Genomic DNA, 22,346 nt, shown 5'->3' on the forward strand with positions numbered 1-22,346 from the left:
TGCTAACATGTTCTTAGCTTCTTTTTTTTTTTTGCAAGTTATAGGGCTATAAGTACAAGTAGGACATTGCTGTTTCAAAATATATATATTTTAAAATGTATCAATAGTGACATTGTAACACTGTTATCTGTCATAAATCTCTGAATCACACCCCACATGTACATTTTTTATTTTATTTTTTTAAAGTAGACAACCCAGGATATTCATTATGGGGTATGTCCAGTCTTTTTAGTAGCCACTAAGTCACAAACACTGGCCAAAGTTAGCATGTATATTTTCTGTGTGTTAAAAATCCAAAAAACAATTACAAACGCTAACTCTGGTCAGTGTTTGTGACTAAGTGGCTACTAAGAAAGACTGGACATACCCTATTTGCAATACCTTGGTTGTCTTCTTTTGTAAAATGGTATGCCATCATGGTTTTTATTTGTTCTTTGCATTTTTTAAAACAAAAACTGCACTTTTACTGGTGAGATCGTTGTCGTGAAAAGTTTTACTGTTTTGAAAAACACATATTTGTGTTCAGCGAAGTCTCGAGTATAACAATACTGTAAAGGTTTTATGTTTTTTTGAAAAGTTACAGGGTTAAATATAGGGCTTGTCAATTAAATTCTCTGGGCTGTGTGCCTGGGTTGTCAGGCAGGTCCCTCAAATTATAATTAATAAAATAATGTAAAATGAATAGTTAAATATATATGTACAATGTGTATATATATATATATATATATATATATATATATATATATATATGCACACATACAAATACAGGTGGTCCTCGTTTTACAACCTACCTGCTTTACGATGGCTCGCACTTACAGCCAGCTCTCTCGTGGGGTGGTAAGTGCGAGCCATCGTTGGAATTTGAGGGATTCCCTGCTCTGCTGCGTTCTTCTATGTTCGGGGATATTTCCCCGAACATAGACGAACGCAATAGAGCAGGGAATCCCTCTAATCTATTTTGGGGGAAATTTCCCCGATCATAGATTAGAGAGATTCCATGCTCTTCTGTGTTCGTCTATGTTCGGTGAAATGTCCCTGAACACAGACATGTACACCAGAGCGGGAATCCATTAATCTAGGTTCTATCTATGAGGGATTCCCCGCTCTGTTGCATTGTCTATGTTCAGGGACATTTTTCCCGAACATAGAAGAACGCAGCAGAGCAGGGAATCCCTTAACTCCTCACTTACCGACCGGGTCGTAGGAACGGAACCCGGTCGGTAAGTGAGGATTGTCTGTATATAGAAATATAAATAAAATGTTTTTTTTTTTTTTTAAATATAGATAATATATAGATAATACGTGTGTATGTATGTATATACATATACATACATACTTATTTTCTATATATGTATATCATAAAAAAGTAAAGCATTTTATAATATATTATACATATATAATGCATATATATGATGACATCATTAGTGTATTTTGAGTTATATGTTAATATATCTCAAAGTACACTTGTAATGAAATCATAAATATGCATCATATATGTATTATATTATAAAATGCTTTAATTATTTTATAATATATTATCATCATTTGATTTAGTGACAGATCATGGCAGGCAGCTCCATCGACTCCTATTGCTGTCATGTGATCATGGAGATCAAATGGCCCTAGAGGGTCAGAACTGCTATGGGGGACTGCTGGGGTCTTTGGCAGTACCCCCCTGACCAGGATTGCCAGTCCAGGTAAGTGTAGGGGTCATTTTTGCAGCAGACGTCCTTAACTACCGTTTTTTGTCGGACGTATCTAGAACGTCCGCGGTCGTTAAGGGGTTAATCCATACAATGCATAGATTACATTTTTTTTCTGCATTGCTGAAGTTGGTCCAGTCATCCATTGATCTTGTTGAGAATAAGTCCACCTTAAATTGATCAACCTGGCAGAATTTAGGACAAAGATCACCAAGTTGTCCACAAATGCAACAATTTCCATTCTGAACTTATAGATCATTATCATTACATGTAAAACGTTTGGTAGAACTAATAGTAACTATGGAGTCTGCCTGTGTGTAAAAATATAACAAAACTATTGGGAATATGCACAAGCATAAGGGTGCAGCAGGGTCAACACGACCCCCTTACCAAATATTAAATATTGTAAGTAAAACTCGTACTTTTTTTTCTTTTCTAGTGACAGCTGCCCCATCCTTACTGGCTGAGAGCATCAATAGTGATGATGTAAGCCAATCCAATGCTTTCCCTTTACTGAGGCACTGGGGAATAGTGCAGCCGCTCTGCTGCACCAATCAGCATTTCCTCATTGAGATGCACCAATTTAATGCTCTAATCTCTAGAGGGGTTCTGGAGATGCTGAACATCAGTCATTGGTCCCTCTAGTGGCTATTTGAGATCATCCCACTGAAATAGCTGCATTTTATGTTTATGTTGCTATTTTGACAGAAGTGCCCATAGTGCAGAGGTATCCAAAAGGATAGGTCCCTAGATGTTTTAAAATTACAGCTTTCATGATGCTTTGTCATTTAAAAGGCAGGCAAAGCATCATGGGAGTTGTAGTTCTACAACATCTGGGGGATCTACCTATTGGGCTCACCTGCTCTAGTGGCTGTTGGATTGACAGCCATTATAGGCATTTATACCCTGCAATGTTCCTGCAGATTGGCAACGTTTTACAATGCACGGTTTAAAAGTCTGGGCCATGGCACCCAGACCACTTTATTGAGATTAAGTGGTCTGAGTGCGTATAGTGCCCTTTAAGCAAATAAGCAAACACTGCTCAGCCTGCTGGGGCAATTAATTTGCCCAAGAACCACTACTGAAAGCTGTAGTGCCTTGAGTGCCCCTTGAGGCAACCAAATTATTTACTTTTTTGTGTAAAAAAGTGTTTCAATTAAGACTGTTCAAAATAAACTTTATTTATTATACCACAAGTACTAATGTTCTGTAAATGCTACAATGTGCATAAGTGCTTATACCTACACTTGATCTTCAACTCCATTCTCCAAACATGTTCTAATGCTTAATCTTGAGTTCTTTATGTAACCATAGCAACCTTTATAGGAATGATTTGTTTGAGGTGACTTTCTGATCCCTTTTCTGTATGGGGTATCTCACAGCTAATTAGTTTTTCTATCAATTCTTTTCTAAATTATATATATTTTTTATTTTTGAGTATTCAGTATGCACGTATTATGTCATCAAGTCAATTGTACATTCATACAGACAGAGCCACAGCATCAGAACAGAGTGTAACAAGGAGTAGTTTTCGAGACAGTATGATAGAAATGCATTGCAGTACTTGGCAAATAAGCTCGGAAACCATCAATTTTAGACAGAAGCAGGGTTCTAACAAATGGAAGGGGGTATATGACATTAATGGGGCACTCCACTGACCATCTTTATTAATTAAATAACTCAGGCTTATGCTGTATTTTTTTGCATGGTTAGTTTTGTATCCCCCCCCCCTCTCCAGTATAAAATATCTGTTTCTTTCTGGTTCCTGCGTGTGTAACTCCTTGTCCATCCATTCTAACTTGCAGCATTCAACAACACGTATTTAGGAAGCACAGCAAAGATTTCTATCAGTTGCACTTCAGCTAATAGACGATAATTACACTACAAATCCCAGAAACACTTACTCTGAGCAGAACTAATAATCTACTAACCAGACTCTATATTTTAAAGTAACACTCCAGGCACCAAGATAACTTCATCTAAATGAAGTTGTTGTAGTGCCAAGAGGCACTCTTACCTGAAGGAGTTAACAGTTTAACCATAAAGTTGCCTCAAATGCTGGTCTCCCCAGCTTCCCCCACCTGCAGCAACCAGCTTCTGAAACTTCAGTTGCAGGAAGCGCAGAGTGCTGCCAGCCAGGGGCATCGCTGATTGGCTGAGAGCGGTCAGCCAATCAGTGATTCCCCATTTAGTAAACTGGCTTGCAACAAAACTTACCTTTTGCAAGCCAGTTTAATGAAGGATCGGCAGCAGGTATCAGTGGTGCTTAGTTTCACAGGGGTGGTATCTTTAGCAAAAATAGACGCCGACCACATAACCTCTTTGCATTTATAATAGATATATTTTTTTAAACCATCGTTTTACATCATCGCCTATTTATTCAAAACATGCATACACTCCGGTTTCTTAACATATATGTGTATAGGAAATTCTAAGTTTGTTTTAAATGTATTTTGGTCACTTCCTTTCTGTGAGTTGCCATTTTACTTTTTTTTTTTATATATCTTATTTGAATACTTTTTTTTGCCTGGCTGAGTTTTTATTCTGTTCCAGTGAGACATTACTCCAAAGAATCCTAGGTGGGGATTATACCACTCAAACTCTATACATTGAGCAGTCCGCCTGCTCATGTAAATGTGAGTAACCACTTTATATTTTATCTCCGTACTCCTGATTTTTAATTAGAGAGCACTATTGCTGTTCCTTTTATATTTCATATGACCCTCCTTCAGACAAGACACCATCTCACATATCCAATAAGTGGGGATTATACCACTGTACGCACTTCAAAGAAGAGCTGGTTCCTTAGCTCTTTAACACGTGAGTAGGATTATATCAGACTTTTTACCAGCTGCTACCTGCTTGTTGAATATATTGCACCACTAGTTGTTTCTTTTATCTCCACATAAGGACTTTAAGAACACCCCTATCTCATAAAACGGCTTCCAATCCACAGAATTATCGTTGGCTTTACATCTAATTTTCAAAAGACTCTCCTGAACACTCTATTTTTATTTTATTGAATTTTTTACTTTTTATATTTCTATATACTATATAAGTGTTTTATCGGTTTATAGTACTTATAGTACTTATTTATTGGCGCCGCCTAACCCCCACCCTTTCTCTACTTGTAAGGCCTGCACAGGTGTGGTGCCTTGTTATCTGCTGTTTTTCCTGTAATATTTTAGAGTGCTGACCCCTTACTACTACTTTTTTTTATCATGTAACTATAGCATCGTTTATATACAAATGGATGTATTTTTGGAGACCTGTGTGTTCAAACCCTGTTCATTAAAAGGTTTTAATAGCAACACAGGATCCGTTGCCTGACCGGCATCGGTCCACAAGAATTTATTGCCGGTCCACGAAAGCTTTCACCCGACTATACTGTTGGATGAAAGCTTTCGTGGACCGGCAATAAATTGCCGTGAAATATTTCCCTGGTGCTATGAGCTTGTGATCATAGCACCGGGAACCGTGCCTTCCTCTCAAACCTACAGCTCCACCGGGTTCTCCACTCGCGAGCTCGGAGCCTTTCCCCGTTACCATGGCAACACTCAAAATCTCGCGAGAGTGAACTCTAGTAGCGCCTGAGGCTGCTAGAATTCACTCTATCCACCTGGACCACCAGGGTTGCAGGGAATGTCCCCCATCCCAGGCAAAGCTAAGCAGGGAGGAGGAATATCAAAATTATTTATTTTTTAATTAAAACAATATATACATTTATTAATCTACCCAAAATAATTCTCCCACACACACACCATTGGTTTTTATTTCTGGCTGATGCCTGTCAGCAAAATATTTCTCCTCTTTTCGCCAGGCCTCGGGTGCTAAAAGGTTGCTGAACACTGATTTAATAGACATACAAATGAACATACTTACGGAAAAGCTAAGTAACTTAGGAGAACCTAGTATCCCATTGAAAACTGGATATATCATGCAGAGAGGACATGGGAACATAGATTAATTTACAGAAGGGAGTGTGATAAAGTTACATCTAAATGGAATACAAACCATAAAAGGCTGAAAGGATGGCAGCTGTTCATATCTGCTCTACTCAGGAGAGGTGATACGCTTGCTCTGTACAAATACTTTAAAGGTCAAAATATTAATTTGTGAGAACTACAGTGGCACACTGAGCATGTTATTTCACAATATGTCATGTTAGGCTTGGTTACACGCACTATAAGATTCTCCAATCCAAAATTCACAAAATGACCTTTACTTATGAGCCAATAAAAATAAAATGAAATTATGGGCATAAAAAAAAAAATACAAACAAGAAGAAAACAACCATGCTTACTTTCCTTTATTGATTAAGATGCATATTCAGTAAGCACTTCTAAATGTTTAGAACTGCACATTAAATGGAATGCCCGGCCTAGACAAATTCTACGTATTCTAGAATGATAAAACTGTTTTATGACAACCGAACACCCAGTCAGGTAAGTAATACAATATTATATTTATAAATTGCAAGGGAAAAAACAAAAACAAATAAATGTACTGATTTAATATAATAATTAATAGACGTTGGTTATGTGTGATTGGTCCCACAACGAGCCTCTTATTGCGGTGTGTCCAACTTGTCTTGTTGCAACAATGTGTTTGTCTACCTATTGTACAACTCTGTGGCATATGTACTACATAAATAATAATCATCACAATCTCCAGACAAGTCCAAAGAACATTTTATATGGAAAAATTGGTGAAACACAGCAGTTCAGATTAAATCAGTGTTAGTATTTAAAACGTTTTTTGCCAGGGTCCCAGATTATATGAAGGGCGACCCATTCTTTAATCGGAAAATAAGCTCACTGAATCAGTGTCCATGTATAAAATAACTGACATTAATATAAATGTTGCAAAATACCTCAAAGTAGTGCTATCACTCGAGGGGTGTTTGTATCTTTTGCAGAGAAACACCAAGGTGATATGTATGCATGTATGGTGATACGCGGGGGGTGAGAGTTGTTAAATGGACACTCCACTGCCCAAATACAAAAATAATAATAAATAAATCAATGTTTAGTAAATACACACACACTCTTTACACATAAAGCATCTCGGGAAGCTAAAGTGCTCTAGGGATTCAGAGTGTCCTTTTAAGCAGTTCTAGATTTGATGCTATGGGTCATCTTTTGGACCAATGGGTACTGGGAAATAAATGACAGAAGGCAGCAGTAGAAGCCCTGTCCATTAATAACACATTTTGCAAACAAATCCTAAAGGTGACAACATACTTAATTAGTTGATATGATGTATATCTTAATATTGTGTTTAAATGAAGGAATTTCAAAGATATTCCAACATAGTGAATTTGATTTAAATCAATAGTCAGTAAGACTTGGTTTAACTCACAATTGTTAAATGTAAAGACTCATTTTTGCTGGTTATTATAATCTTTAATATTTGCAAACAGATGTATATTTAATATTTATAACCTTGTTCGATTAGTTTAACAGTTAGTTTAGCACTGACTTTGTTGTATACCATTAGAAATACATAGATAATGTACAATCTCCAGCTTAATGGGTTAATCACGGGTCTGGAGAAAAACGTAAATGAAAAGGTTTTCATTGTGTGTACATAGACTTGCAGAATAACAATCAGACTTGTATATTTTTCTGAACTTTGTATGCTTATTTTATATATATATATATTTTTTTTTTGCTTTGAAAAAGTGCATGCTATCCCTAGACACAAGTTCAAGTTGACTTGAATTAATGGAATTCATTTACTAAACATGTACATATTACATGAACATATAGCCTCATGCTTGGTAACTAATCCATATTTAATGTTGAATAGATTTTGGACTATAATGTACTCAAAGCACCAAAACAACTGGTTCCAGAATGCCCCTGGAGGCACTCTTACCTCAAGGGGTTAGCTTAAAGAGACACTCACCAAAAACAACTTCTTGTAAATTAAGTTGGTGAGGTTCCAGGATGCCCCTGGAGGCACTCTTACCTCAAGGGGTTAAACTGCCTGAGAAAGTTGCCTCCAGCAGCGATGTCCACTCCCCCTAGGCGACATCCGCCTTCTGGATTTTCAGATCAGGAAGCGTGGAGTGCCACTGGGCAGGGCATCGCTGATTGGCTGAGAGCCGAGACAGACTTCCCCCTATCAATTGGGTCAGCTCTAAGGGAAAGCAAGCCTACATCAGTAAACAACTATGGCAGGTCCCTGATGTACAATTTCCTGTTCATATGACATATTTGGGTACTGACACAGCAGTAAAAAAAACATTAAATTAATGGAACACTATAAGTACCCAGAACAATTCATCTTAATGAAGTGTTCTGGGACCACGTCTCCCCTGTCTTGTCAACCCTGCAGTTGTAAACATTGCCATTCAGCAGGAACGGCAATACTTTTGTTGCAGGGTTAACTTGCGTCAACACGACAGATACTATAGGTGCTTCTGTAAGATATCAAAGTAAATTCTAATATTTTAGTCAGACGGTTTCTGATTGGCTCAGTGTGACATTCTGCCATGCATGCGCCATGTAAAAGCTTTGGATTGGCTGAGAATAGCAAAACTGATTAGCTCCGCCAAAGAGGCGGAGCCACACGCAGGAGACTGGCGCTGCGAGGGCTGAAAGGTAAACAAATCACCTTTTTTAACCGAGGCAGCACTGGCCTAGTCAGCTAATAGAAAACTAGGGCACTATAGCGTTAGGAATACATATTTGGATTCCTAACAATATAATGTTCCATTATATGTATAAAACAAATATTTTGACTGCTCAAGTAAAAAAAAACTCGTTATTTTACAGCAAAGGGTGCCAAGTAATACCCACAACATACCAGTTTTATAAATAAATGTATGTATTTATAACTCTGCCGTGTTTCTTGAAAACCAAACATCAGTAAAGTTACATTTCCTGAAAACGGGGACAGCATGATAAACAATTTGCTAATGTACAATAATACTAATAAAAGAGGTTTCATAACAACCGGTTTGAATAAAATAAATACATTTAAAAAAAAAAAAAACCACACACATGAAAATTACAGTACATGTATTAGATTCATTTAACACCAAGATAAGAGTAGGAAGTGCAATAGGTTTTTGTTCTCTTTTCTTTAAATGTAATTAGACAAAAGCCCAAAGGCAAACGTGTAACTAGAAGAAAAGATATATAAAGAAATTAATTCACGTTAGTCTGAATTGAGAGTTTGCGTGTGAGTCATTTTTAACTCCCTGCAGGTAGTTTGTATCCATGGAAAAGAAGCTACCCACGCGTCTCAAACTGTGGATGTCTGCACTGGGAGAAGTTGTTTCTCAGGTAGACAGAAATGTCTTGTATTAAAGAGAAAACAACAAAAAAAACCTTTTGGTACAATCTTTGAGTAGAGTGATAAATACAGGTTTGAAAGAAAAACAAAAAACCTTTGCACTGTAATATTTTCTGTACAATTCTGGATTCTGAAGCCTTCCGAGCGGTCATTTCTCTGAAGTGACACATCGCAAACACTATTTTAAGCAGAAGTGTCACTTCTTCAGAAACGACACCATTAAATAAGACATAGAAAATCATAACTTGTGTTAGAGTGTCTTATTCTTGAGATGATCCATTTCTGCAGCATATCGCTACTTCATTAAAGAGACACGTTAGGCACTAACACCATTTCATCTCATTGAGCTGTATACAGCATACAGTGCTTTGAGTCCCCTGGCGCTGTCCCTCCATTCATTGTTAAACCATTTGCAAGAAGTTTAAGGAACCACTCCACACTCATATGGTGAGGAGCATTCTATTTGATTTCCAGCTTCTCAAAGTACTTATTCTCTATAATGCATACATGTATTAATTGGGGGTGTATCTACTACACATTAATTCTATTTTTCCCCACAAATTTCAGTGTGGAGGGGTCTTTTAATACTGGGTGACACTCCCTAATCCCCACTGGAGGTATGGTTTAAAGGACACTACAGTCATCAGAAACACTACACCGTAATGTAGTGGTTCTGGGCGGTATAGCCTGTCCCTACAAGCTTTTTAATGTAAACACTGCCCAGCAACATCTCTAGTGTCACTCAGATGGCTACTAGAGGTGCTTCCTAGTCCAGTGATGGACAGTGTGCAGCACTGACATTCAGCGTCTCTGTGCTCTCAAAGGAGACGCTGAACGTTCCCCATTGAGATGCATTGATTCACTGCACCTCTACGGGGAGATGCTGACTGGCCAGCGCGGTGTTGTCATGCATGCGCAATAGCCTCCCATAGGAAAGCTCTGGATTTGCAGAGATCATAAAGATTGATGAAACATTGATTGAAGAAAAAGCAAAATCTATCAAAAGTACTTAAGTTATGTTTGTAGCCGCAGTATTTAGCAAGTGGCATCACAATGCAGCCCAATCTAGACACAGCCAGGGCACATAATGCAAATGAGACCAGAAGAACGGTTTGTTTCACACCTACTCACGAACTATGTTCTATGGGTACTTATACCTACAACTGACAGTGAACCACAATTGAGGCACTCAATACCTATTTTGAATTTTATTCTTTCAGACCTAACAAAAATATATTTGCTGTGTATGGAGGACAAACAATGGTAAAAATACTGGAAAGCGACAGTGCTGCTTTAAGAAAATTATGTGTAAGAGCAACAGCCTGAGCACACAATGTCAATGAAGAAATATTTTTAGTTAGCAGCTGGGTTGTGCATAAACCAACATATGTCGTTCAAGTCATCCACATTTTTTTTTTTTTTTAACTCTTTAAATCAAATATTCACTCAATTGTGGAGTATTAAATCAATCTTAGGCCTTAATTTTAAATTTTTGGATAAAACTTTTATAGTGATTTTTTTCCCCTTCAAAATATTAAACTATATACAGGGGGGACGGAGCTAACCAGCGATCAGACCAGACGCATGTCACCTCAGCTCCTGCTAAACATTGCTTTAAAGCAGATTTGCCACATACCTGGGCCTTGGAAACAGCTTACTGGGCACCAGTACACCATAGGAAAGCACTCCCAAAAATCCAGAGGGCATATCGAGAGCCAAACTCGAGATATTGGCATGCTCTTATAACAGCCATGTAGGCCCAAGATGGCGGAGTTACGGCCCAACTCGCCACAAGACACTCTCTCGGCTTCGGATGACGAGGACCTCGAACTGTCAGAAGTAGGGCACAACCACGACCCGAACCTCCATTAGCTTCCAAAATAGATCTTACCTCAATGATGACAGACCTCAAAGCCTTCTTCCTCTCAGAGATGGCGGTGCTGAGGGAAGACTTGGGCACGCTGACAGGACGTATAAGGGTCACAGAGGAAGATATTCATGACATATGGATCAAACAAGATTCGACAGCAGCGCAACTACTGGAAGTCACCAACACGTGTGCGCAGCTTAGTGCCAAAATCAGCAAAAAGATGTAATTTTATACTTCAAATCAAGGTCTCATGAAGAAATACTCCTGAAGGCAGTCAGGGGCTCAACGCCATATATTTTTGAGGAACACCTACGTTTTTTTCAAGACCTCAGCCGCCCAACGTTGCAGTGGCGCGCATCACTGAATGGAGGGAACCTCACAGCTACAGTCAGCCGCCATCACTTACAACTGGGGATACCTGAGAGCCCTCATAGCTGAAAAAGATGGCCTATGCTATCGACTGACATCTACATCTAAAGCGGACATATTCCAGCACTCACTGGAACTCTTTGCTCCTGCCATAGCAAACAGCTCATCCAGACTGACACATCAGTGGGATGTGGCTAATGTGACGGTCTTTACTCCAGCAGGCTCATCGCCCCGGGTTGAAGCTACCTAGAAGGGCGCTTAATTCACCATCACTACTTTATTTAATTTTTGTTGTTTCTCTTCTTATATGTTTGCACTGTTTACCATTATGAAAATTAAGATTTAGACCAAGCTAGGTATGTGGTTTTACCGCTATCGGATACCATGACCTACTGGTCCCGCTGGCCTCCTCACCCCTTTATATAACTGCTCTTTGATTCCCTCCTCCCCCCCCCCCCTTAAGCTCCAGGGATATGGAGCTTCTTAATCTTTGATAAGCAACTCAAATATCCTACATATATTGCGACCTATACATGGGTGCTTGAGAACCTATTATACACTCCCTTAGGTTGTCTTATCTTACTCATTGGCCTTAGGCTCCACACTAAAATAGCATAACCTATGGCGGTCTACTTACCAGGCACGCAAGGTTTTGGCTTCAGACCCGTTTGCAACCTGACACATATAGCCATAGAAACACTCTTAAAGGCCATGAACCAGATACCGTCCGAATCTGCCCTGGTATAACAAACAGAAACCAGGTCCACCCATGTGTGGGTTCTCACAACTATATGTTACCTCCGTTTATAAAAACAATGTGCCTCTATTTCTTTGCCATGCTCACGTTTGATTGTGTTTGCTTCGCTGTTGTGGCATCACAAGCCTATTTGTTAATCTGTGCACGTCAAAAATAAAGAATTACAAAAAAACTATAATAAAAATATTAAACTATTAAACTATCAAAAAACACAAATATAAAAAAAAATAATATCAAAATATTAACATATGTTTTAATATATGAAATCATTCTAAAAACATATTGAAAAAAATTAAATCAGAGCCTTAGTTGGTGGATACGCCAAATATGGACAGTGTCCAATTCTAAGAGTTATAAGTTCTATTTATGGCAACCATTCACTGTTTACCGATTTGATATTATATATATAAAAAAAAACAACAAGTAGGACAATAGTAAAACCTACACTAGAGAGTACAGTTTGGCAATTACAAAATGTAACATCTTATGTGTCATGTACATACAAGACAGTTTAAATAGGCGAACAGCTGCTGCATCTTAGATGAACATTTTAGATTCCTGGAAAGGTCAGTACAGACTTTCATACTTCCACGGATGATAATATAAGCAGCATTAAGTTGGGTAATAACAGCCAGATGCCCGATGGTACTTGGAAGTTAGTAACATTCTAGAAGTACCCTTTCTAATGAAATAAATTCCCCCTTCCAGCTCTGACATATAGTGAATTTCAGACTTCTACCATTGCTTACTGTAATAGCAGTTGGTCTAATCATAGCAATATATCAGGACTAAAAGTAATTTAACATTGCTAATATCCTTCAACTATATGACCTCTTCGAGGAAACAGGGCAGCACACTGTCCGAAAGACATGAAGATCATCTGAGTATTTCAAGCCTGTGGGAGTAAGCTAAGAACGTGTTTTGCTGCATATTTATAATCGCTACTAAACTAGGACTAGGTTCGTCCAAATAAAATTCACGGTGATTGTTGAACGAAACGATTTTGAATCGTTTTACCTGTACAAGTAAGATTGATTTGGAATTCATTCATATCGATTATCAGGAATTTTTTTCAAACAAATAACGAGTCTAGTCTTTACCACAAAGGCGATGATTTAGCAACAAAGATTAAGGAAGTCAGAGTTGACATTTTGAACCCTCCATACCATCGCAAAGCAAAGTAGCAGCTTATTGTCACACATGAGGTAAGTATTTTAACTCACTCAAAATAAATAATAAACATAAAATTATAAATAATTGAGAAGAATCATGCTTTTTCCCCAAATTTACAACAGATTTTATTTTAACACTCATTTGTGCCTATATTTCTCACACATGCTGTTCTCATAAGTACCTTTAAATTTGCTGCGATCCACACATCGTAACATGGATATTTTAAACAGACTGTCAAATCCCCCACATCACCAATCAAAAAATATATTTCCGCACTCGTCACTCTGTTGAAACAGCTGTTCAAAGTATCCAACGATTTAACCCCTTAAGGACCAAACTTCTGGAATAAAAGGGAATCATGACATATCATGTGTCCTTAAGGGGTTAATCGCTGTTAAGTCTTGCGTCCATTACTCTATCCTAATTCTCCTTGATCTTTCTGCTGCCTTTGACACTGTTGATCATCAACAATTTCTTCTCATTCTCCGTAATCTTGGTCTACGAGATACTGCTCTCTCCTGGTTCTCCTCCTGCCTCTCCCAGTGCTTTTTCAGTGTTTCTTTCTCTGGCTCTACCTCTTCTCCCCAACCACTCTCTGTTGGCGTTCCCCAAGGTTCTGTCTTTGGTCCCCTAATGTTTTCTATCTATACTGCCTCCCTTGGTAAACTCATCAGCTCCTTTGGCTTCCATTATCATTTATATGCAGATGACAAACAAACCTACCTGTCCTGTCCTCATCTCTCTCCGCCCATCTTGACGATTTCCAATTGGATGGCTGCACACTTCCTAAAACTCAACCTGTCCAAAACAGAACTTCTGGTCTTTCCTCTCTCAAGTGTTGCTACTCCAGTGTCCGTCTCCCCCCCAAGTCTACAGCGCCACCATCACCTGCCTATGTGTTCTCTTTAACTCCGACCTCTCCTTAACCCCTCATGTCCAGTTGATTGCCAAATCCTGCTGCTTCCATCTCAAAAACATAGCTCGCATTCACCCCTATTTAACACCAGACGCGGCTACGTTGCTGGTCCATGCCACTGTCCTCTCTCGCCTTGACTACTGCAATCCCCTTCTCAGTGGTCTTGCGTGTTCCCAGATTGCACCACTGCAATCTATATTGAATGCGGTGGCAAGGCTCATTTTCCTGTCCGCCCGCACCTCCCGCACCTCCCACGCCTCCCCCTCTGTCAGTCCCTACCTTGGCTTCCAGTTAGATTCAATTTAAGATTCTGGTGCTTGTTTACAAGTCCCTACACAATGCTGCTCCAATCTACCCATCCTCCCTAATACACAAATATGTCTCATTGAGGCCCCTGCGCTCTGCCGAAGACCTACATCTATCCACTGCCGTACTCCCACATCTGATGCTCGCCTCCAAGACTTCTCCAAGGCTGCACCTTTTCTGTGGAACTCCCTTCCCTTCTCTGTTAGACTTTCACCCAGTCTCTACTCCTTGAAAAAAATTTTTAAAACACACTTCATCTGGAAATCATATCATTTAAACTGTTAGCTGGTTTTCATTCCCCCTCCACCATGACTCCTCTCTTGCAACTGTCAAAAATAAACTTAGTTCTCAGTGATTACTGATACTTATACCCTTTGTATCACTATACCCCACTCCCTCTAGCATGTAAGCTCATTGAGCAGGCCCCTCAACCCCTCTGTTCCTGTGAGTTCATTTGTCTAGTTACAATTACGTGTCTGTTAGTCCAACCATTGTACAGCGCTAAGGATTTTTCGGGCGCTACATAAATAATAAAATAATAATTTGCTGCGTTGGAATTTCAACGCAGTCAAAAGATATAAGACTAAGTAGGAACTAATTTGACTTATGTATTTTTCCTCCGTTTGACAAAATCTAAAAAGAAAAAGGCTGACTCTCTGTCAAGTTTTGTTATTTCCCCTAGTCGTCACTAGAGGCATTGTCTATGGGGACTCCAGGCGGTCTCCTCCATAGACATCAGTGTTGTGCTCTCATGCATGCGCGAGTGTACAGCACTGACATGGGGTCTTGGCAGGTGAAGTGGCAGGAGCTGATGAAAGAAGATAGCAACACTCACAGGGACAACATTAGGGGAGTATATCTTACCTCCACAGTACCCTGTGGCCAGTGCACACAAAAAGGCACCCCTGGGTCTTTTCAAAATATGCAAAGATTCCAGGTGAGAGAGCTGCTTTAGGACATCTTACAATTTTAAAACATGCAATAAAAAAAAATTAAATAAAAAAATCTTGTTCCAAATCATGACTTTCAGTGACTAAAGCTCATTGTGTTTTTTTTTCCGTTAAAAAGTATACTATAAAAAAAAGATACATAAAACTCATGCTATAAATATAATCTCACAAAGAAAACACTAAAGCGTTGTTCTATTTTGTGCTTGCAAGCCTATGTATTTTAAAAACAATAGGTGTCATCTGCATAGCTCTCTAATAAATTAGTTTCTTTAATTTAAATATTAATCTAAACAAGCTGATTACTACATAAGTACAATTCCCCACAAATAGTTATTTTCATTTTATGCTTTTGATTTTAATAGGGATCACTCTTGAAACACACTTCTGGTTTCCGTTCTATTTGCAGCCCACATAGGCTTCATTTCTCTAAAACTAATAAGCTCAGTGTGAAAAGGAGCGTGAAAGAGCTTATGAAAAAAATATCATGCAGAAACTGACCTTTTAGCCTCCTTTTTTTTATCCCCAAATCTATTGAACTGAGAAAAATATATAAAGCAATAAAAAGGGCAGAAAAAGTTAAATTATAATTAACAACAAAGATATTTTCACAGAAAACACAGAAGAGCATTATCCAATCTTAGTGCAAATACAGCTTTTGAAATTGCAGTTTTATAAACACACGCAGGAAAAAAAGTTATTAACCAACATGTTAAGAACTCTGGTATCCCGAATACCTGTTCTTCCAGACACTCCCGAATCGGCTAGGGACTTTGTGATTATAGCCCTGTTTGCCTGGAGCACTGAGTCGACCGTTACCGAACTCCTAGTGAGCACACAAGAGAAACACCGCAACACAGCAATCGCATACCCAAACATCAGTCGGAACTAGATGAAGGGTACAACAGGAATGTTTTATTCGGGCCAAAGGGACGGTTTTTATGCAAGTCTTTATACATAACACACACCCACGGGAACTCCCACAACACGCCCACATGAAAAGCTTGAGTTATCGTGACTCAGCGGAAATGATAGAAATATGAAAATATTTAATAATGTATAATAAACATGTTCAAACCCCCACATAATTTACATATCTGGATAGCTGGTATCAGAGCGCCCAATGCGGTGGCGAACAAGTATCTAAATGGTGGCCACCTAACAGGGCACTTAAATATTCGGCTCTCATCCGAATTATTGGGCCAAAAGTATTTGGTATCAAAGTCCAGATATGGGGTTTTGTCACATTACAATTATCTTAAATGCTCTTCTTTTTTTTTTTGTACAGGAATTGAGCATTACAATTCTTGCGTGAGCAATACTTGTGATTACAATACGTTGTCATAAAGTTACTGGATGTTGTTTCGTTTACACTTTGCATTTTACAGTGTTGGTATATAGTACATGCGTTTGTGTCACCATCATAAAATACATCTCTACCTTCTATCATGGCTGTAAGTCCTCTCTTTGAAAATCATGGCAGGGACATCGTATTTTGCCCTTTTTAGCACTATTGGTCCATGGATTGTATTATAGCTTTAGACTTCTTTGCTTTACGCTCCATACTGTGCGTCTTTTTTTTTTTTTTTTTTTAAGAAAAGAAAAAGGGGGGTGAATTAAGGAAAGGTAAAGGGGGGGGTGGGGAGGCAGAGGGTTGAGGGGTAGGGGAACTCACCCGGTGCGTCTACTGTGTGTGTGTGTGTGTGGTGGTGTGTACCGCCTAGTTTGACTTGTGTATCTCATGGTGTGCGTGCCATCCTATCTAGGTATTCCTCCCATGGTTGCCACACCTTTGAGAAGGTGCCCAAGGTGTTCCGTACCTGCGCTGTAAATTTGTCCATGGTAAAGTTGTCATGTATTTTGTGTATTACTTTACTCAGAAGAGGGGTGTCAGGGCTGAGCCATTGTTGGGTCAGTGCTCTTCTGGCTGCTAAGGTCAATTTGTTAACTAGTTTCTGTTCTCTTGCTGACAGGTCGTCTTGTGGTTTGGCTAGAAGGTATGTCCATGGTGTGGTGTATTCCAGAAACAAAGTTCAATTTCATAGTTGAATGCTTCACATACAGACTCCAAATCACTTAGGTATGTATGGTGCATGGAGTGACACTAGGCTACATTGAAAGAATGGATTTTACCTTATAGAGAGAACTTCCTCCAATAATCCATACAAGATCAGTTTGGTCCTTCAGTTCTGGAGTCTCCAATAGCTCTAAAGCATCATCTAAACTTTTGGCGAGATAGTGAGCACCTTGTGGGGTAACTCTGCAAAAAAATAAAAAAAATAAAACTTTTTTTAAATGATATTTACTAAAGCAGCTATAAAACGGTTGTCTATAACACGATACAGTTGGGATCTCTACTCATGTTTTAATCATCATATACAATAGTGTGTAGGGAGGGAGCTAAACAAAATTTGATTGGACGGCTCTCTGTAGCAGATGCCAAGCCAAAGCGTTTGTTTTATTGGAGGCTGTTCTTTTTGGTATCAGTAAGTTAGCAACCAGACTGAACCGTGGGATCTGGAATTCCAGTTTTTGTACATATTTTTCTTGATTTGTGAGGTTTTTTTTGTTTTGTTTTTTATATATTTTACATATGAAAATTGCAACTCCCTGCACTGCAAGATGGTTTTCTGCCTATTCTTACCTTCATATGCTGAAATTTACCCATGTTCGGGGATTCTTATGCGATTCACGTACATATAAATCGTATTTATATATAAATGTATTTATTATAGTTCACTACACTAAATACTGATCAACCACAACATTAAAACCACCTGTCTTATATCGTGTCGGTTTCCTCGTGCTGCCAGAAGAGCTCTGAAGTGTCAAGGCATAGGCCCCAGAAGACCGCTGAACATGTGGTATCTGACATTAGCAGCAGATCCTTTAAGTCCTGTAAGTTGCGAAGTGGGGCCGACACGGATCAGAATTGTAGTTCCAGCACTTCTCACAGATGCTCAATTCGATTGAGATCTGGGGAATTTGGAGGCCAAGCCAACCCCTTGAACTCTTTGTCATGTTCCTCAAACCATTCCTGAACATTTTTTGTAGTGTGGCATAGTGCATTATTCTGCTAAAGAGGCCACAGCAGTCAAGGAACACCATTGCCATGAAGGGGTATACGTGGTCTGCAACAATCTTAACATAGGTGATATGTGTCAAAGTAACACAACTACATGAATGCCAGGATCCAAGGTTTCTCATCAGAAAATTGCCCAGACTATAACAGTCTCCGCCACATTTCCATGGTCCTGTTCTGACACTCATGTCCCTATTGAAGGCTCTTTCAGTGGTGGACAGGGGTCTTATGGGCACTCTGACCGGTCTGTGGCTACTCAGCCCCATACACAGCAAACTGCGATGCACCGTTTGTTTTGACACCTTTCTATCAGGTTCAGAGTTTTTCAGCAATTGTAGCTACAGTAGCTCTTCTGTGTGATTGGACCAGACGGACTAGCCTTCGCTCCCCATGTGCATCAACAAGTCTTTGGTAAGCATTTGTTTTCCATCCTTGCACCACTTTTGGTAGGTACTAACCACTGCATATTGGGAACACCCCACAAGACTTCCCATTTTGGAGATGCTCTGACCCAGTTGTCTAGCCATCACTATCGGTCCCTTGTCAGAGTCACTCAGATCTTTTTCACTTGCCCTTTTTTTTTCGGCTTTCAACACTAAAATATCCAACCCCTTAATAGGTGCCGTTGAGAGTTTACTGAGCATAATTTAAAGTGTTTGATCATAGTGGCTCATATGAATTTACACAATGTCCAGCAATAATGTATTGTGTAAACAAATGGCAGCAGGTTAAGACACAATATACACCATATAAGATACTCTTAAGTGTCTACTTTCACAAATGGAAAACTGCTGTGATGAACAAATGAGACATAGGCCCATCAAAACCATCTATCAAAACAGACAGACACGCACACTGACACACACTCACTAATTATTATATGTTTTAGTTCAATTTAAATACAAAGAAACAAGTCCTGTGCTCAAACTTCCATTACTCCTGGGCGGCAGCAACGACCATAGTACACATCAGCCAAAATACATATACATCCTGTTCCAAATTATTATGCAAATGATATTTTTCTCATTTACCTAAATAATTGATGTAAATAACAGTCAGCATAATTCTCAAGTTATCAACTATTAAGAGTACAATTTAAATTGTATAGAACAAACCTAATGATAACAGTATTTTTTTTTTAAACATAAAAAAAAAAAAAAAAACTTACAATGCACTGTTATTACGCACAGTAAGTTTCAAAACACTTTATAGATTGTAAAGAACTGAAAATTGTGATTTGTTGTGTTTGCAGCATATTTACTGAAATCAAACTAACAACAACATTTTAAGTTTTTAAACATTTTAACAGGTCACGTTACATTTTAACATAGGACCCCTTATTTGATAGCAGCTTCACAAGTCTTGCATCCATTGAACTTTTTGGACAGTTTCTGCTTGAATTTGTTTGCAAGATGTCAGAATAGCCTGCCAGAGCTGCTGTTTGGATGTAAACTGCCTCCCACCCTCATAGATCTTTTGCTTGAGGATGCTCCAAAGGTTCTCAATAGGATTGAGGTCAGGGGAGGATGGAGTCCACACCATGACTTTCTCTCCTTTTATCCCCATAGCAGCCATTGATGCAGAGGTATTCTTTGCAGCATGGGATGGTGCATTGTCATGCATGAAGATGATTTTATTACGGAAAGCATAATTCTTCCTTCTGTACCATGGACGAAGGTGGTCAGTCAGAAACTCCACATACTTTGCAGAGGTCATCTTTACACCTTCGGGGACCCTAAAGTGGCCGACCAGCTCTCTTCCCATGATTCCGGACGAAAACATGACTCCACCACCGCTTTGCTGACGTCACAGCCTTGTTGGAACAGGGTGGCCGTCCACCAACCATCCACTACTCCATCCATCTGGACCATCCAGGGTTGCACGGCACTCATCAGTGAACAGGACTGTTTGATAATTAGTCTTCATGTATTTTTCTGCCCAATGCAGCTGTTTCTGCTTGTGAGCATTGGTTAGTGGTGGCCGAATAGAAGGTTTATGCACAGTTGCAAGACTCTAGAGGACTCTACACCTTGATGTCCGTGGGACTCCAGAGGCACAAGCAGCTTCAAATATCTGTTTGCTGCTACATTAAGGTATTTTAGCAGCTGCTCTCTTGATCCAATGCATGGATCTGGCAGAAATCTTCCTCAATGTGCCTTTATCTGCACAAACCCGCCTGTGCTCTGAATCAGCCACAAATCTCTTAAAAGTGCGGTGATCACGCTAAAGTTTTTTCGTGAAATATCTAATGTTTTCATACCTCGTCCAACTATTTCACTCTTTTCCGCAGCAGAGAGATCCTTTTTCTTCCCCATATTGCATGAAAATGGTGCTCTGCTTAATAATGTGGAACACCCTCCTTTAGTAGTTTTTCCTTAAATTGGGCTCACCTGGCAATCTAATTATCACAGGTGTCCGAGATTGTTTTCAGTGATCAAAAGAGCCCTGAGACACAATGCCATCCATGAGTTAAATTGAGAAACAAAATATTTAATCTTTGTGACACTTAAATAGAATTTGCATAATAATTTGGAACAGGGTGTAGTAAAAACCAAAGGAAAAAAGTTACCTGCACTCTTTCCACATCCCTATGTATTTTTAAACAAATGGAGGTTTTTAGTTACCTCCAATGGCCATGAGAGGGTATGCCCACCTGCCACGTCAAGGCAGACCTCCCAGGTGGGTCCCAACTCCAACCATTCGCCTTGCTTCCCTGAGTTCATAGGGATGTGGAAAGAGCGCTGGTAACTTTTTTCCTTTGGTTTTTAATATATGTATTTTGGCTGATGTGTACTATGGTCGTTGCGGCCGCCCAGGAGCAATGGGAGTTTGAACGCAGGACTTGTTTCTTTGTATTTGTATTCACTTTTGTTTTAAATATTTTTATTGTTTTCACAATATAAATGCATGTATCAAACTGATTTTTTTAAAATAGAAAGGCAAGTGATTGCCCACGCAGGGGCTTAAGCATTGGTTTAAAACAGTGTAGACATTTGGTTGCCTGCGCAGAGGACAGTTTAGCTTAACATTTTCGTTCACGGTACGTGGCTTTGTGCTATATAGTCTCATGAACTGTGTCGCCCTATTAGGTCAGTTAGAGCGTTAAATAAGTGTATTGTGTCAACTGGTGCGTGCAAGTGTTGTGCGTTTGCTGGTTGCGTAGTTGCTTTACGCTAGTTGTTCGGGCTATTATCTTATGTTAGCTGGTGTATGTCTTTAGTTTGTGTTAGCTGGGTGGCTTATTTGCGTTGTGTTGTCTGGTGTATGCAAGTGCTGTATGGCAGCTGGTTTGTGTCAGTGCTTTGTGTTAGTTAGGTTGTGTGATTGCTTAGTCGTTATAACATGCAAAGCAGTAATTAGGCAGTATTAAAACATTAGATCTACCTAACTTGTATATAACCGAATAAGATATTGTACACTGTTCTAACTTTGCAATTCTCATCGTATATAGTATACATCAGAATATACTTAACAGTCGTTTAAGTATGCAGTTGTTGTCGTACTTTGTTTTAAAACTCAAAAACTACGTAACAGAGTGAATGCATCGTTACTGTGTAAGGGTGCATATTTTTAGATGCAGATTTTTAAAGGACATATGCGGGTACCGTGTATGTCAGTTTGCGTGCGGTAGCATTAAGAAACATGCAGTCTTATGTAGAATGCTCATTAGGACATATAGAAACCTTATAGCAAAATACAGATGCTAGAGAGTCCAACTTTCCCATCCCCCATGCGACTCGGATCCTAAACAGTTGTCTTAGTCAGCTTTAGAGAGGATCTCAATGTTGCTGGTGTCTTTCTGGTTTTGGGGCGAGAGCAGATTGGAGAGTGGCTGTGGGACCACTGAGCTTCTCCAGCTGACTGTGAAGAGAAAAAAAAAAAAAAAGTGAGTCACTTCGCTGGAGGGGGCTAGATGGA

At 39.2% G+C, this 22,346-nt stretch overlaps 1 protein-coding gene across 1 annotated transcript in view; it reads right to left on the reverse strand.

Moving 5' to 3' along the window:
* DHFR (dihydrofolate reductase) overlaps positions 1-22,346 on the reverse strand; it is a 58,840-nt gene that overhangs the window by 14,747 nt on the left and 21,747 nt on the right. Inside the window, exon 4 of the mRNA XM_063453726.1 lies at positions 17,480-17,606. Within this exon, the coding sequence (XP_063309796.1) occupies positions 17,480-17,606 (127 nt within the window). The remainder of the gene's footprint in view (positions 1-17,479; positions 17,607-22,346) is intronic.

The sequence above is a fragment of the Pelobates fuscus genome, chromosome 5 (assembly GCF_036172605.1).
Source record: "Pelobates fuscus isolate aPelFus1 chromosome 5, aPelFus1.pri, whole genome shotgun sequence".
Classification (NCBI taxonomy): Eukaryota; Metazoa; Chordata; class Amphibia; order Anura; family Pelobatidae; genus Pelobates; species Pelobates fuscus.